This window comes from Myotis lucifugus, unplaced genomic scaffold, assembly GCF_000147115.1.
Source record: "Myotis lucifugus unplaced genomic scaffold, Myoluc2.0 scaffold_500, whole genome shotgun sequence".
NCBI classification, from domain to species: Eukaryota; Metazoa; Chordata; class Mammalia; order Chiroptera; family Vespertilionidae; genus Myotis; species Myotis lucifugus.
Genome location: NW_005871548.1, coordinates 599725 through 616141, shown reverse-complemented (window position 1 = coordinate 616141; position 16417 = coordinate 599725). Strand labels below are relative to the sequence as shown.

At 54.9% G+C, this 16417-nt stretch overlaps 1 protein-coding gene across 1 annotated transcript in view; it reads left to right on the top strand.

Annotated features, from left to right (window-relative positions):
• Positions 1 to 241: 241 nt before the first annotated feature.
• The window catches only part of SUSD4 (sushi domain containing 4), a 56903-nt gene continuing 40727 nt past the window's right edge, over positions 242 to 16417 (top strand). Inside the window, exons 1-2 of the mRNA XM_006103711.3 lie at positions 242 to 395; positions 988 to 1173. Of these exons, the coding sequence (XP_006103773.1) occupies positions 1023 to 1173 (151 nt within the window). The 5' untranslated portion in view covers positions 242 to 395; positions 988 to 1022. The remainder of the gene's footprint in view (positions 396 to 987; positions 1174 to 16417) is intronic.

The following is a 16417-nucleotide window of genomic DNA, read 5'->3' as shown; positions in this document are numbered from 1 at the left end:
CGGCAGGCTCTTTCCAGTTGTGGCCGCGGCCGGCGCCGTTTCCAGTCGGAGCAGCAACCTAAACTCAGCACGGCCCCTAGCTACCTACCTCACTCGGCGTCGACCGACGCCGACGCCGCGCTCGCGAGCGCAGGTGGCGGGCGCGCGGGCGCCTCCTCGGGGGCGCGCGGCCCGGCGTCGGTCCTCCCCCACCACCCGCGCCCAGCGGCTCCGGGAGCCCGGGGAGAGCGAGCGCGGGCGGGCGGGGGGAGCCCGAGCCCGGCGCCGCGGCCGCCGAGGCTTCCGTCTCTCCGGCTCGCGCAGCGGCGGCAGCAGAGGTCGCGCACAGATGCGGGTGCGCCCGGCGCGGGGAGGAGGCGGAGGAGGGAAGGAAGCCGCCTGCATGAGACCCACAGGTAAGACCCGGAGCCCGGAGGGGGCTCTGCGCCCCGGGGAGGGGGAGTGGGTGCCCGGCCCTGCCCGCACCCCCGAGCCCGGGGACGGAATGGTTGACCGCGCAGAGCAGTCTCTGTGGGCACCGGGCAGTCGGACCCATCCCCATCCTGGGGAGAACCAGACAAGTATCGTGGGGGACCCGGTGCCGCGCGGTGAGGTGCCCGAGAGGGACCTGCCTAGGCCCGGGGAAAAGTGGGTTTCCAGCCCCGACACCCCGGGAGGCTGGAGACTTTCCCGTCATGGTCACGGCCGCGGGATCCCGGGGACGGCGCCGGGCCAATGTGCGCTCCCCCCGCTGCCCTCCCCTCCTCCACCCTCCGCACGCGCAGCATCCCGCGGCGGCGGTACTCTGTGTACCCGCGTTGGGGGGAGCGGGAAAGGGGGGGCGGTGATTGCGCTCTGGGCAAGGGGGGCGGGGGAGGCCCGGGGATGGAGCCGGGGAAGCCGACCCCCCCCCCCCCCATTCCCTCCGGTTCCACGGGAGAAGCGGAAGTGTGGCCCCCGCCGAGCCCAGGCAGCCGGGGGTATAGTCCTGTGCGTTCCTGGTTGCAGACTCTTGCCAGCCGCATGCCCTGTGTGGATGAAAGATGTATTATGGAATGAACCCGAGCCATGGAGACGGATTTCTAGAGCAGCAGCAGCAGCAGCAGCAGCAGCCTCAGTCCCCCCAGAGACTCTTGGCCGTGATCCTGTGGTTCCAGCTGGCCCTGTGCTTCGGCCCTGCACAGCTCACGGGTGGTGAGTGACTGACTCCCTCTGGCTGTGGCTGTGGCCGGAGGGCCCAGGACGGCAGGGGAGGGGGAGCCCGGCTGGCAGGACAGCCCCGCCACTGCCCCCACCCCCTACATCCCGACTTCTGGGTACCCCAGAACCTGAGGAGCCCCTGTGTCCCAGCCTCAGAACACCCTTTTTCAAAACCCCCGGAGTTCCCCCCAAATTCTTGTGAAGCCCCGCACAGCTTCACACACCCACATTCTGTCTGGAGCTTCCCACCAGCGGCTCAGCAGCCTGACTTCTGGTTTCTCTAAAGCAGCGGTTCTCAACCTTCCGAATGCCGCGACCCTTTAATACAGTCCCTCATGTTGTGGTGACCCCCAATTTCATTGTTACAAATTGAACATAATTAAAGCATAGTGATTAATCACAAAAACAATATGTAATTATATATGTGTTTTCCGATGGTCTTAGGCGACCCCTGTGAAAGGGTCGTTGGACCCCCAAAGGGGTTGCGACCCACAGGTTGAGAACCGCTGCTCTAAAGGAGAGACAGTAAGGCTGACCTATTATTTTCATTTTGGGAGAGAGAGAGAGAGAGAGAGAGAGTATTTCTGGATAATGGATGCTTGAAGACCTCTGACCCTTGTCTGTGCCCTCAGCAGACACAGGTCAGGTTTCAGTTGCGAGACCCCCTTTGTGAATGTGAAGGGTTCGAGAACGCGGCCAGGTTTGCTGGAGAGTTAACTTTCTCCTTCCTTGGGAGGTGGGGTGTCTGTGCGCGTCGGGGTGGGGAGGGGATGCAGAGGTGTTCTTCAGATGTGTTTCTGGAGGGTTGCTTGGCGTCTCCAGGCCTGATTTGCAGGAAGTGGACGTTAGCTGAGATAAAGGTGGTGGCGCGGATGCCATAAGTGGACTCCACAGTCAGTTCTGGGGCAGGGGCTGCCTTCAGGTTGTGGTGGAGGGAGCGAGATGGAGGTCGTGTCCGGATTTCAGAGCCTAAGGGTCTCTCTGCCCCCATGGCTCCTCGCTGCCCATCACTGCTGTCCATCACTGCTGTCCATTCCAGACTTTCCATGAGCGCTCGCTGAGGTGTTGTTCATGTGAGAAGGACAGAGAACCATGTTGCAGAGCCGAGATACTGTTAATAAACCAAGTATAATCGGTGGAAAACCAGGAATTGATCGATACTACAGAAACCATTTTAGTGCTTTAAACTACTGCTGTTTTGGAGAATTCCAAGGTGAAGATGGGAAAAAAAATATGCATGAAAAGTTAGCAAAGGTGGGGGAGGGGAATGAGCTGGACTTGAACACAGAGGCATCGATAATGCAGGCCTCCCGCTCAGAGATCTGAGATGCTCAGGCCGTAAGGGAACTTCTCGTAACGCACCTGTCAGTCAGCGAGAAGACACTGGTTTGCAATGGAGGCCCTGTTTTGGTTTTTGGTTTCATTGTTTTAGGCAGAGGCAACTTTTCTGGTGCTCTTATTTTTGTAGAAATACTAGAGGTCCGGTGCACGGATTCGTGCACAGGTGGGGTCCCTTGGCCTGGCCAGCCATTGGGGCTGATGGCCGGGGGAGGAGACTCATTGATCGGCTGCTTCCTGCACGCCCCCTACTGGGGATCGAGCCCGCAACCCAGGCATGTGCCCTTGACTGGAATTGAACCTGCGACCCTTCAGTCCACGGGCCAGGGCTCTATCCACTGAGCTACACCGCGTAGGGCGACCAGCGATGCTTTAGACCAGCGGTTCTCAACCTGTGGGTCGCGACCCCTTTGGGGGTCGAACGACCCTTTCACAGGGGTCGTCTAAGACCATCGGAAAACACATATGTAATTACATATTGTTTTTGTGATGAATCACTATGCTTTATGTTCAGTTTGTAACAATGAAATTGGGGGTCTCCACAACACGAGGAACTGTATGAAAGGGTCGCGGCATGAGGAAGGTTGAGAACCGCTGCGTTAGATGAAGGCATTCCTTAAGGAAGTCGGCCTACTCTGGACTCTGACCATCGCTCTCAGTGACCCAGATGCGGATGGCCTGTGAGGGACAGGTCTCCCCAGTGTCTGACCTCGGGGTGATACTCGGCGCCGAACGTCAGCCTTAAGAGAATGCTTTTATTTGATCTACAAAAAGGTGCATATTTAATAGACCCAGTTCTGGAATGTGTGGATTTTCATTTTTGATTGCTTTCAGTGGAAAAGGAACACAACAATAGCAAGGTAGAATCGTCTGAGCTGGGAGAAAAAGCCTGCGCCCAAAACAAGTCTGACAGCAAAAGCCTGAACTGGCAAGGAGAGAAATTGAGAAAATGATTAGAAAAAGAAAAGAGGGGGAAAAAAAGAACTCGATCAAAACCCAAAGGCTTTGTCCCTGAACCCAGAGTCCATTCAATTCTTTGAGTCGTGGGAGGGCTTTCACGAGCCTGAATTGGCCTCAGGTGACTTTGGGGTGGCTCTTTCCAGTTTGTCTTTTGTGACTTGGGAAAAAGGGGCCCCCATCTGGGGCTGCTAAGACCAAATACCCCGAGAGGACGAACACCGGGGTGACAAGGAGACACAGACCCCCACTGATCCCAGAATCTGACGGGGCATGGCCATGGCTAGCTTCTCTTCCTCCATCCAGTCATGCTACCAGAGGTGATTGATATATGGGGAGAGAGGCGTTGGGGGCCGCCTGGAATGGTCCACGTGGGAGTAGAGGAGAGAGCGACGAGTTTGCTCTAGAAATCAGTCCTTGGAGGCGGGCTCACTCGCACATCCATAAATTATCAGGAACCCAGGCCGAGCTCTGCTCCTTCATAGCCGTGTGGGGCTTTGAAAATCCCTGTTTCCTCATCCATTCAGGGAGGATAATGCCGCCTAATTTGCAGGGTGGATGCGAGGGATGGAAATATGTGGCTGCTCCATGAATGGAGATACAAGTAGTGAGGAGGGGCCCACACAACACTGTACTCCTCTGGCCTCAGCTTCATCCGTTCAGTACATGCTGAGTGGGGATCCCCACCCTGCTCCCAGCACAGTTGCATGTCATGTTCTTTTTACCTTTAAGAACCTTCCTTTGCTCTTTATTTTTTGTCCAGTGAACAGACTGCTCTTTGAGACCCAACACAAACGCCCTGATCTGTTTCCTATTTCCCTGGTCCCTGACTTCTCCCTCACCTGGTGCCCCCCTGCACTAGGGATAACCCTCCTCCTAGTGTTGTCTCATCCACTGCACCCCAAGCCCACTGAGGGCCAGAACCTGGACGCCATCATTATTCAAGAGAGTTGATGGTCTGAGCCTGAGATGCTAAGTTTTAGGGAACAATTTGGCCCAGTATTTCCTCTTCTTTAAGCAAAAGAATCCCGTGCGCTAGCCAGTTTGGCTCAGTGGATAGAGCAGCGGTTCTCAACCTGTGGGTCGCAAACAATGAAAATACATCCTGCATATCAGATATTTACATTACGATTCCTAACAGTAGCAACATTACAGTTATGAAGTAGCAACGGAAATAATTTTATGGTTGGGGGTCACCACAACAAGAGGAACTGTATTAAAGGGTCGCGGCATTAGGAAGGTTGAGAACCACTGGGATAGAGCATCAGCCTGTGGATTGAAAGGTCCCGGGTTTGATTCCGATCAAGGGCATGTACCTGGGTTGCAGGCTCGATCCCTGGCCCTGGTCTGGGCTCATGCAGGAAGCAAGCAGTCCATGTGTCTCTCTCACATTGATGTTTTTCTCTCCCCCTCCCTTCCACTCGCTCTCTAAAAAAAAAAAAAATCAATGGAAAAATATCCTCGGGTGAGGATTAGCTAAAATAAATAAATAAACAAATAGAAAAAGAGAAAGAACCCTGTGCTACTCTAAGACAGCAATTACCCACTCAAGAAGAAAAAAAAAACCACCAAATAGAAATAATTGAGTTGCTCACAAACTAGAATTAAAAGTGCATTTTAAAATAGCTTTTTAATTGAGAGGATTGTAATTGCTTTATTAATCTTAAACAAGGTAAGCTGGGGGACATCAGAGAAGTAAAACAAATTCATTCTTGACATTTGGAACTGGCAGTGAACTTGGGAGCACGTGGTGGATGAGCCTATATCACCCCCCCCCCCCACTCCCCCAGGAGGGCTGGGGCTGGGGGCAGACACAGGTGTGAACCTGAGGAATGAATGCCTCGTCTCCACGTTTATTCTTAGAAGCGAGAGGAATTGCAGAGCTGGGTAAACTTGATCAATGCTCATTTCATCATTACCCCATTGCATTGAGCTCTTCAAGAGAGGATGAGTAAGTGATTTCTTTTTGGGAAAGGAAGGTTTGACCTGGCCGGCTCATGTTGCTGTTTGAAAACGGTGACTTTAATCTCCTGGAATTACCAGCGTGGGTGCCGGGCTACACACCGCGAGGGCCACTCGTGTGCTATATTCCCTCCTCTCGGTGTAGCAAAATCCGAAAGAGACCTTATTTCTTCGGTCTGATTGCATTTATCAAAGGTAGAGGTGATTGAATCGGGTGAACCGGCAAGAGAGAGGCTCTTATAAGAAAGAAATGAGATCTGTTCTTGCGGTGGGTTCTGGAAAGAAAATCTGTGTGTGGACAGCGTTGCTACTGACCTAGCCGGTTTCCAAATTCAGACTCTCAGCCCGTAGAAGAAGCCTTAAAACTCACCTGAACACTTAACCTCAGAGGTTCTGATTCTCTCCAGGGGAGAGACAATGGGGCCTGCTTGCTCTGTGGAAATCGGAGAGGGTTAGAGGATTAAGCTTCTCAGTGATTCTATTAGACTGCTGGTAACTGAGTCTCAGTGTTAGAACCTCATCCAGGGGTGCATTCTAACAGCTTCTTTTGGGGGACGGGTCTGCAAATGTCAGCTGGGGCATGCACTCGCTGGCCGATGGGGGCCGCCTCCATGTTTAGGTCAAAACGGGGAAATAATGATTTAGAAACTTGCAATTTCTCTGGTGGAGAACAATCCGGTTCAGAATCGCCAGGTGGCCTTTGAAGGGTTTGTGCAGATTTCCCCCTTTGTTTTTTTTTCTATCCCCTTTCTGTCGACACCAGTGATTCTCAACTTGTGGGTCGCGACCCCTTTGGCGGTCGAACGACCCTTTCACAGGGGTCGCCTGAGACCATCCTGCCTATCAGATATTTACATGACGATTCATCACAGTAGCAACATGACAGTGATGAAGTAGCAACGAAAATAATTTTATGGTTGGGTCACAACATGAGGAACTGTATTTAAAGGGCCAGAAGGTTGAGAACCACTGGTCTACACCGTTGTTTCATGGACGGGAGGTGCTCACTTGCTTATCATCATGACGTGGAGGAGGATGTAGTTTAGCTTCTTTTTTTAAAAAAAAATATATATTTCTTTATTGATTTCAGAGAGGAAGGGAGGAGAGAGAGATAGAAACATCACTGATGAGAGAGAATCATTGATTGGCTGCCTCCTGCACGCCCCCCACTGGGGATCGAGCCCGCAACCCAGGTATGTGCCCTTGGCCGGAATTGAACCTGGGACCCTTCAGTACGCAGGCTGACGCTCTATCCACTGATCCAAGCCGGCCAGGGCATGTAGTTTAGCTTCTTGAGGCAAAGAGCTGGAGAGGAACAACAGTGCCCGGTAGAAAGTCCACGTGGCCACTTGCTACTGTCCCCAACTGGCTGGGTGACAGTAACCTCACTTCGGCCTCGGTTTTAGTGTCCCTGTCTGTGACACTAACGAGGCGGGCACCACCTGCCCCTCCCATGGTGGTTGTGAGGATCAAACGCATCAACAGGGGGCAGTGTAGTTACGCCAGGTACCGACATCACCACCCACAAACTGGGCATGAATGCTTGCCGTTTTCACGGTGCCAGGGTGCCCAGAGTTCCGTGGCCCCGAAAGGATGTAGCAGGACACCTGCATGGTCATACCCAACGGCCCAGGCCGAGAGGGAGATGTGGTATTGAAATCCTTAGGTGGTCACGGATCCTGGGTCCCAGTAGACCAGGGGTCCTCAAACTACGGCCCGCGGGCCACATGCAAATACAAATATTGTATTTGTTCCCGTTTTATTTTTTTACTTCAAAATAAGATATGTGCAGTGTGCATAGGAATTTGTTCATAGTTTTTTTTTAAGACTATAGTCTGGCCCTCCAACGGTCTGAGGGACAGTGAACTGGCCCCCTGTTTAAAAAGTTTGAAGACCCCTGCAGTAGACCCATCTTAGAGCTCCCCATCATGATACGGTATCACAGGTCCTCCAGCGGAGATTTATCTCCGAGACTCTGGGGGCGGGGGCTTACCAAAGGGGATGGCGTTTGAGCTCCGTCTTGGGTAATAAAATGATTTCCCAGGCAGAGCGGGTGCTTGATCCTGGGAGAGAGGGTCACACAGGCTCCGAATGAGAAAGACTATGCACTGAAGACGAGGACTAGCTCAGGGCAGCCTTCGCGAAGGGCAGGGAGTTTGAGAAGAGACGGGACAGGCAGGTGGGACCGCTTGGCAGCTAATACCACGGCTTAGGCATTTGGATGCTACGCTGCAGTCAGCCGGGAGCCTATACCATAGTCCGCAGCGGCCTGGCAGGATCGGATCTTCGCTTTAGGAGAGAATTTTTTAGCCGTGTGGAGACGGAGGCGAGATAGAGCCCTGACTCGTAACTCTTGGCTGTGCATCTGCCGGTGACCAGGTGGAGGCTGAAACGCAGTTCCTGCCCGCGGGGAGCTCATATTCCATTGGGGGCCGGTGGGGAAACGCTTGTCTCGGCCCAGGAGGGGGGGACACGATGAGGCTGTCACTAGGGGGGATAGATGCATGTGAAGAAGAGGCCGGACAGCCGGCAGGATGTGGGGGTGCAGGAATGGAGCCGGAGCCCCGGCCGTGGCCACTGGGGAGGGAGGCTGATGGGTTCACTGTGGATGAGGACACTTGCTCTGCCTGCAGGACCCCCGTTGGGGCACCATCTGCCCATCAGGCAGCTGAAAACTCGCTTCGGTGCTCGGGGGAGCGCTGAGCGCTGGAGACATAGATTCGTGTGTCATGTATGTGGAGAGGGTTGCTGGGGCTGGGGGAGGGGCTGGGCTTTCCCAGGAAGAGGGAACAGCCAGCCAAGGAGAGGGCTTGAGGGCGAAGCCCAGGAGTCGTGCACATTTAAGTGTCAAGAGAAGCCAGGAAGGCCCTGGCCGGTCTGGCTCAGTGGATAGAACGTCGGCCTGCAGACCAAAGGGTCCCGGGTTCGATTCTGGTCAAAGGCATGTACCTCGGTTGCAGGCTCCTCCCTGGCCCAGGCCCTGTTGGGGCTTGTGCAGGAGGCAACCCATTGATGTGTCTCTCTCGCATGGATATTTCTCTCTGTCTTTCCCTCTCTCTTCCACTCTCTCTGAAAAATCAATGGAAACATATCCTCGGGTGAGGATTTAGAGAGAGAGAGAGAGGGAGAGACCGAGGGAGAGACCAGGAAGGAAGAGGAGCCACTGTGCTGATGATCAGTTGGGTGAAAACAACAGCAGACCTTGATTCTGACTGTCCATTGCCCATTCTGATTTGGGGGCAAGAAAGTCATTTTATGTTCTCATTGGGATGGGGTAAGTCCTGTGGGTTCTGGGGGCCCATACCTAGTGGACCGACAGGAGAGCAGGGCCGGGAAGGGGAGGCTGTGGTTGGGAGGGTGGTGGGTCCGCGTGGAGATGCTTGAGCCGGGGCTGCGGGAGAGTCAGAATATCGTCCCGCCTTCCCTCCAGCCTCCCCACGGCTTACCGGGGAGATCGGCGTTCAACGGGGTCACTGGGTGGCCGTGGTGGCTCCGGGTGGCTCCCTTCCGGGGATGCTGAGCAGAGGGGACCCTGTGCACGGATGTAGTGATGGTGGCCAGGGGACTTCCCTGCTGTCGCCCCTCCCGTACTCCTGGGCGTTGGGATGTCGGAGGTGCTCAGGGCTTCCCAGGCGTGTCCTTCCCCCACCATCCTTTGCAGCCCTGCCCTCTAGTCCTCCAGGGACTCACCTTCTTGGCTGTCAGTTCCTCTTCAAAGGTGCCGTTGTCAGGGAGCGATCCCTCGGCCCCCTCACCCCCTGTGACCAGCTCTGCCTCTCTGCAGCGCGTCCCTCCACCTCTCCTTGCTTTGCTTTCTTTCTCTGGAAATCAGGGTCGGCACCTCCCAGGGGGCGGGCTGTGCCCATGGAGGAGGCAGGGTCAGGGGAAGCGGTTTATAGATGAAGGTTCAGTTGTGATGGCGTCAGACACTCCACTGCGCCTCCGGCCATTGTGCCAGGGAGGGTCAGGACGCTGGGCACAGCCTGTAGACGCTCCCCACGTGCAGGTCCCGACCCCGTGGAAGCTCATTTTGTGTGACACGATGTCAGGCAGCCCTAGGGGGCTCTTCTGCTGCAACATGAGTTGTGCAATCTGTGCTCCGTCCCTGCTGCTGGCGCGCCCCGAATCCTCACGGCTGGAGATGGAGAAGGCCCTTGTGCCTCGGAGAGGAACTTCCCCGTAGCTGCAGGCCCCAGCCCATGGGGTCCCTCTTGTGGGCTCACAGAAGCCTCTGGAAAAAGCAGCTGAAGGTGTGAGGCAGGCGAGTGATTCATTTCAGGTGCTTCAGAGGCCCAGGAGGGAGGCAGTGCCCGCGTCCCCCTCTGCTTCCCTCTCCCCTGCTGGGAGCCTCTGGGCAGGCGCAGTGGGCCGGATGAATGGGGCACTGCATTTAGGTCTAGAGCAGCGGTTCTCAACCCGTGGGTCTCGACCCCTTTGGGGGTCGAACGACCCTTTCACAGGGGTCGCCTCAGACCATCGGAAAAAACATATATATTTACATGTTGTTTTTGTGCTTAATCACTATGCTTTGCTTTAATTATGTTCAATTTGTAACAATGAAATTGGGGGTCACCACCACATGAGAACCTGTATTCAAGGGTCGAGGAAGGTTGAGAACCGCTGATCTAGAGAATCACTGGGCGTTTATCCGCGTGGAATGCCTCTCTTCCTCCAGCTGCTGGCTGTCTCATTCTTGAGAGTCTCGTCACAGCCCTGCAGGTGGATTGCCGCTTTGGGGTGCCTGTGGGCTGGAGATCTCGGGGTTCCTAGTCTTTCGCGGGGATGCCTGGGAGTCTTCTGTCTGTGTTGCAGCCTCGGAGCCCTGCAGGAAAGCTGCCTGTCAGCCGGTCCGGCCTCTTCTTGGCCCTGAGTGTCTTCAGTTCTTTGCCATGTGTGGGCTCCTGGATGCCAGGGGCTGCGTTGGGAAGGAGCCCTTAAAATCAGGCCTGAGCACGGGCTTTGAATGGATAGAAGAGGGCCTTGCGTGGATGTAGGAGGTAGCCGGGCGTCCCCCCCCCCCCCCCCCCCCCCAGAGTGGCTCTGCTGAGCGGCTGCCCCTGCAGGTTTCATTTACATGGTAACGAGTGCACGGAGCTTCTGCCCTACCTGGTCCGAGGAAGGAGGATCCGTTCTTTGGGGGCTCCCCAAACACACCCAAGGATCTAAAAATGGGGGTGACCCTGCCCCGTCTCTGCAGCCAGTCGCCTTTGTGCCTTGGGTGGATCACGGCCACGGCCAAGGGCAGATTCCCGTGAGTCTGTGGTTGCCACGCCGTTAAAATTGTTCTCTCTCAGCTTCCTCCCTGCACCCTGGTTACCAGGGCTTTTCATCAAAAGCAGAGCCGGTGGCGGGTCCCTGCCGCCCCTTTGCTGTGCGAGGTCTGTGTGCGTCTCCCCTCCTACGTGCCTCGGGCTTCTAATAGCTGGCATTTCCTCCCGGACCCGCTGAGCTGAGATTGTTGCTAAACTGGGTCATGCGCTCGGTGCTGTGGCGGAAGCTCCCTTCCACGGAAAGGCAAGGGCTGGTCCCAGGCCCCTTTCTCCCTGGGCCCTCGATCTGCATGGAGACTCGACTTTTTCACGACTGACAGCACCTGAGGGGTCTGAGTTCTCACTGCTCTGACCTGATGGGGTTCAAACATGCTTTGAGCTCCGAGGGTGAGAAAGTGAGCTGGACTTTCAGCCTCTGATCTTCCACTAGAGGCCCGGTGCACGAATTCATGCACCGGTGGGCCGGCAGGGGGGAGAGGGGCTGTGGGAGGTAGGGTGGCCCTGCCCCTGATGGGGGGGTAATCAGGGGTGGGGCAGGCCAGGGGGAGGGGCTGTGGGCCTATCGGGGGTGGGACCGGCTGAGGGGAGGGGCCAAGGGAGGTAGGCCCGGCCCTGCCCCCAATGGGGGGTAATCAGGGGTGGGACCGGCCGGGGGGAGGGGCTGCAGGCCTATGGGGGTGGGAGCGGCTGAGGGGAGGAGCTGAGGGAGGTTGGCCGTCTGGCCCCACCCCTGATTGGGTGGTTGGCCGGCTGTAGTGGGTATCATAGTGACCAGTCGTTCCCAGTTGTTATGGCGTTCCAGTCACTGGCTTTTTATATATATAGGTTATCCACGCTTATGCTTACTCAACAGGAGTGTATTAAGCACTTACTCTGTGCAAGCATTGTGTGAAGTATTTACTAAGCCTGGAAATAGGAGTCCGCTATCGCCCCCGCCCTCACGGAGCTCGAGTCTACGTGTTGATATGTGTTATCAATGCCCTTGTGCTGCCATAAAAACTACCATAGACCGATGACTTAAACAACAGAAATGTATTTGCTCAGAGTTCTGGAGGCTGGAGGGTGCAAGACCGAGGTGCCAGCAGGGCTGGTTTCTGCAGATGGCCGCCCTCTAGCTGTGTCCTCACATGATCCTTCCTTGCTGTGTGTGTGTGTGTGTGTGTACGTGTGTGTGTGTGTGTGTAGGGAGAAAGAGGAAGGAGAGGGAGCACTCTGGTGTTTCTTTTTATAAGGACACAGTCATGTTGACTCAGGACCCCACCTTTACGACTTTATTTAACCTTAATCACCTCCTTATAGACCCTATGCCCAAATACCCAGTCACATCAGGGGTTAGGGCTTTGACATATGAATTTTGGGGGACACGAATCAGTCCTTAGCGGGTTCTAAAGGAAGGTAAATGTTCATTCTGATGAAAAGATAACGATGAGGACCCGGAGCTCTTAGCCTAGCCGGGGGAAATCAGGGAGGGCTGCCAGGAGGAGGTGAGAGCAGAGCTGAGTTCTGAAGGAAGAGAGGCCCTTAGGGGAAGAAGGGGGAAAAGAAGCAATATGAGCAAAGCTGTAGACACATGAGCTTGCCGGTGTGTGAGGGTGGTGAACGCTCTGGGGATTTTACAAGGCATTCGCTTACCTATCCGTGCCTTTTATTAAGACGCGAGCATTTCCTAAGGTTTGCTCTACGCAGACTAACATGCCGACCCTGCTGGCGGGGTCCAGAGACCATCTGGAAGCTCAAATTTGCAGAGTTTCCCCAATACCGGGCCGTAATGTTTGCTCTAACCTAATCAACCTACCGCTAGACACTCCCATGATTCCATTACAGCTGCCGGCCACTAAAAAATCAATCGCAAGCGGCTCCCCGGGCCACCAGTGGGCCCACCCGTGGTTTAGGTCAGGTAAATATTGGGTTATTACATGCAGCTTGTCGGTGGAAAAGTGACTGGTGAATATCTAGGGTAAAGGAGGTTTTATCCGCTTGTATTTTTAGGTCATTTCGACTTTCTCTTTTACGGGGTAGTCTAGGGGTGGTCAGCAAACGGGGCTTGGCCCCAGCTGCCTTGGCCTCTGGCTTCTCTGCCGAGGCCCCATCTTTCATGAAAAGGGCCGGCGCTCTCATAACACACGCTCCTGAGAATGACCCGCAACCAAACCTGGACACGGGCTAGTTTCAGCTTCAAATATCAGAAGAAGAAAACAGTGAACATAGGAAATGTTTTGACTAGGAAAGTAGTCATCGTCCCCTACTGGGGATCGAGCCTGGGTAGGAAAGCCATTTACCCCATCTCGAATTGGCCCTTTCCCCCTCTGTGTCTTGGGCAGTGTATTTCACATGCCTATGAGCTGCTAAGTCCTTCTTTTAATTTAATTAACATCAGTGATGAGAGAGGATCATGGATCGGCTGCCTCCTGCACGCCCCCCACTGGGGATCGAGCCTGAAACCGGGCATGTGCCCTGACCGGGAATTGAACCGTGACCTCCTGGTTCCCAGGTCGACGCTCAGCCACGGAGCCACGCCGGCCGGGCTAGGTACTGTTTACATCCCCATTTCCAGGCAAGCAAACGACAACAGAGAGAGACTAAAGGGCAAAGCCAAGGCCCTGGGATTAGGAGGTGATGGGGTGAGGTCTCAAGCCCTCTGGCTCTGGAGCCTGGCCCTCCACCACTCCTTGCCTCACCGCCACCAGCCCAGGGGGGCGCCCGGCCACCTGAGCCCCGGACGTCAGACCCGGGATGAATTTGTCCGCCGCCCTGTCTGTTTCTCCTCGTTAGACTCCTCGAAGCCCAGCCCAAAGGTGGTGAAGCCCAAAACCTCAAGAGAAAGAAAGTCATCCCCCGGAAACCTCATTTCCTGATGCCTTGAAAACCATTTCCTTCCTAAGAAGTCATCCGAGGCACTGGGGAGCCCCGAGAGTTTCAGGGGGTGCAGCGTTTGTGAGTCAGGCGTTGGGCTGTGGCCCTCCACTGGGGCGACCTGCCCTTGCCAGGACCTTTGTCAATACCGGGAGACATTTTGCTTGTGGTGCCTGGAGGGGGGTGGAGGGTGTGTGCTCCCGGCTCCCAGAGGCCAGGAAAGCTGCTGAAGGTCTTACCACACCCAGGGGAGCCCATAGCCAGCAGGTACTGGCCCCAGTGTCCATGGACCGAGGGCGAGAAGCCTGCTCCGGCTGTGGTGGGGCAGGTGGCCAGGAGCTGGTGTTCCGGGTGAGGGATGCTAAGGGTCCAGGGGAGGTACAGGCAGCAGGGGGAGTAGGGGAGAAAACCTGTGAATTCAAGGGAACTGAGGGAGGATCAAGGAAGAGACGGAGCCAGAGGTCCCTTAGCGTGGGTGTCAGAGAGAAGAGGGGTCACTCCCTGTGATGGAGACGGGGGGAAGCAAACTCATTTTAGAAAGATGATGAGTTTGGCCTTAAGGTACTTAAATGTTGACATGCAGGTGGCATTGCCCAGCGGGCATTTGAGACGGAGGATGGCGTGAGGGAAGTCGGGGTTACAAATGCGGATTTAGGAGTCCTGTGGGAGGCAGTGATCACACGGTGTGGAATGGCCTAGAGCAACGGTTTCTCAACCTGTGGGTCGAGACCATCGGAAAACACACACAGCATATCAGATATTTACATTATGATTCATAACAGTAGCAAAATTACAGTTATGAAGCAGCAGCGAAAATAATTTTATGGTTGGGGGTTGCTACAACATGAGGAACTGTATTAAAGGGTCTCGGCATTAGGAAGGTTGAGAACCACGGGCCTGGAGAGAAGGCTGAGGGACGGGGTGGCTCGGCGGTGGGGGGGGGGGGGGCACGTGAGTGACGCCCCTGGGGGCCGGGCAAGAGGGAGAGTCAGGGGTTCGGATCCCTGCTCCATCGGTTACTACGCTTGTGATCTTGGGCGTGTCCTTGAGCCTCTCTGTGCCTCAGTGTCCTCACAGGAGACCAAGGGCTGATCAGGAGATTGGCTGGGAGACGGGATCATGGAGTGTTGCCAAACTCAGGGCCAAGAGGGTTAGGGCCGGGTGGGCGACGGTGGACGTGCAGACTGGGAGAGGATGGATGGGGAGTCCAGTAGTGAGCCTCTCCCCCCACCCCCCCCCCGGGAAGATCACGCGAGTGGCTGTGGGGGTCAGCGTTTTCAGGATTGTTTTGTGAGTGCCCTTCCATAGAAGTTGGCCTCCCTGGCCTCATCACCACATGCAATGATTATTTTTTTCAGTGCAGAACAGAAGCTGTGTTCGTTTGCACTTAATAGCAAATGACTGGTATCATCTTTTCTTTCCTCCCTCAAATAAGGGAGAGAAAGTATGGAGGAGAGAGGAAGAGATGAACAGGGAGTTATAAATGAGAGGAGAGAGGTGACAGAGGGGAAGGCGTATTTCTGCAGGATCTGTCCTTCTAACCCCCCAACGCCTGGCCTTGAGCAGAAGAAATAGTGCGAAGTGTCTTAAACTCAGGACCATTGCCCAGATGGGCTCCGGGAGGCACCCTGCCTGCCTCCGCGAGCAGCAGGAACGCCTGGGCCACTTTGTCTTGAGCCTCATGAAGAGGGTGTGCGGCCTCCAAGGGGAACTGTCCATCCTGATGAAACCAGGGCCGCGGGGTCGGCAGCACAGGGCGCGGGCCTGGGAGCTCTGCTGGGTTGAAATCTGATGTGCGGAGGGCATACAGGTAAGGCCAAGGTCATTGTCCTTGGCAGGCGGCTGCTCTAGGGGAGGCTTTTCTCAGCCAGGAGCAGTTCTCCGAAGCAATTCCTTCGGCGGGGGAAGTGCAGCTCTTTCCTTTCTGACAAATAAGCCAATTTTCTCCAGAAAGGGAGCCCCGGAAAGTGCCACGTCAGCACAGCCGTGCCGGTTCAGAGCTCCAGACAAGTGGCGTACTTGAACTCTCATCTCCTTTGAGTGGTGTGAGCGCCTCACCTGAGGATGTGGTCCCATAGGCACTCCACCCTGACCTCTCACAGTGACACCTTTAATATACACTGAGTGGCCAGATTATGATGACCACCCCCTCAGTACTTCATTGACACGTCCAAAAATACTGAATATTGAAAACTTCCTAAGCAAATACTCTCAAGGTCTTGTTATTGTTATTATTTGCATAACTAATTCACTTCATTGTACTGAGGGGGTGGTCATCATAATCTGGCCGGTCATCATAATCTGGCCACTCAGTGTATATCCCATAACGTACTTAACTCTAGTGATGCACGTACAATGATCAACAAAAAACAGAGGCAATTTGTCCACTGGGGGGGACACCTCTGAGGATTACAAAAATAAATGGCTAATTACAAGCTGTGAAGGGTGCCCCGAGGAACGCGTGGTGTTGAAAGTGCTCCCTCAGGAGGAGGGTGCATCCGGCTTAGTCTGTGTTGGTGGTGGTGGCGGGGGGTGTTCAAAGGAGGCTCTCCTAGGTGAAGACCGAGGGAGAGGTGTTCCCGGTCGAGGGAACAGCCTGTGCAAAGGTCCTGTGTTAGGAGGCAGCACAGAAGGGTCAAGGACCCAACAGAAGGCCAGTGTGGCTGGAGACCAGACAGCCTCCTGGCTGTATTGGCCATTTGCATTTTTTTGTTGTTGTTGTTTACAATCATTGGTTCGTGTTCTTTGTCAATCTTTCCGTTGATTTAAAAAATCTCTCCCTTACAATCTCTTCTCCATTTGTTAAAATGTCTCAAGTCTTCACCCTTTCACAGATACTACAATCATTGTTCTGGCCA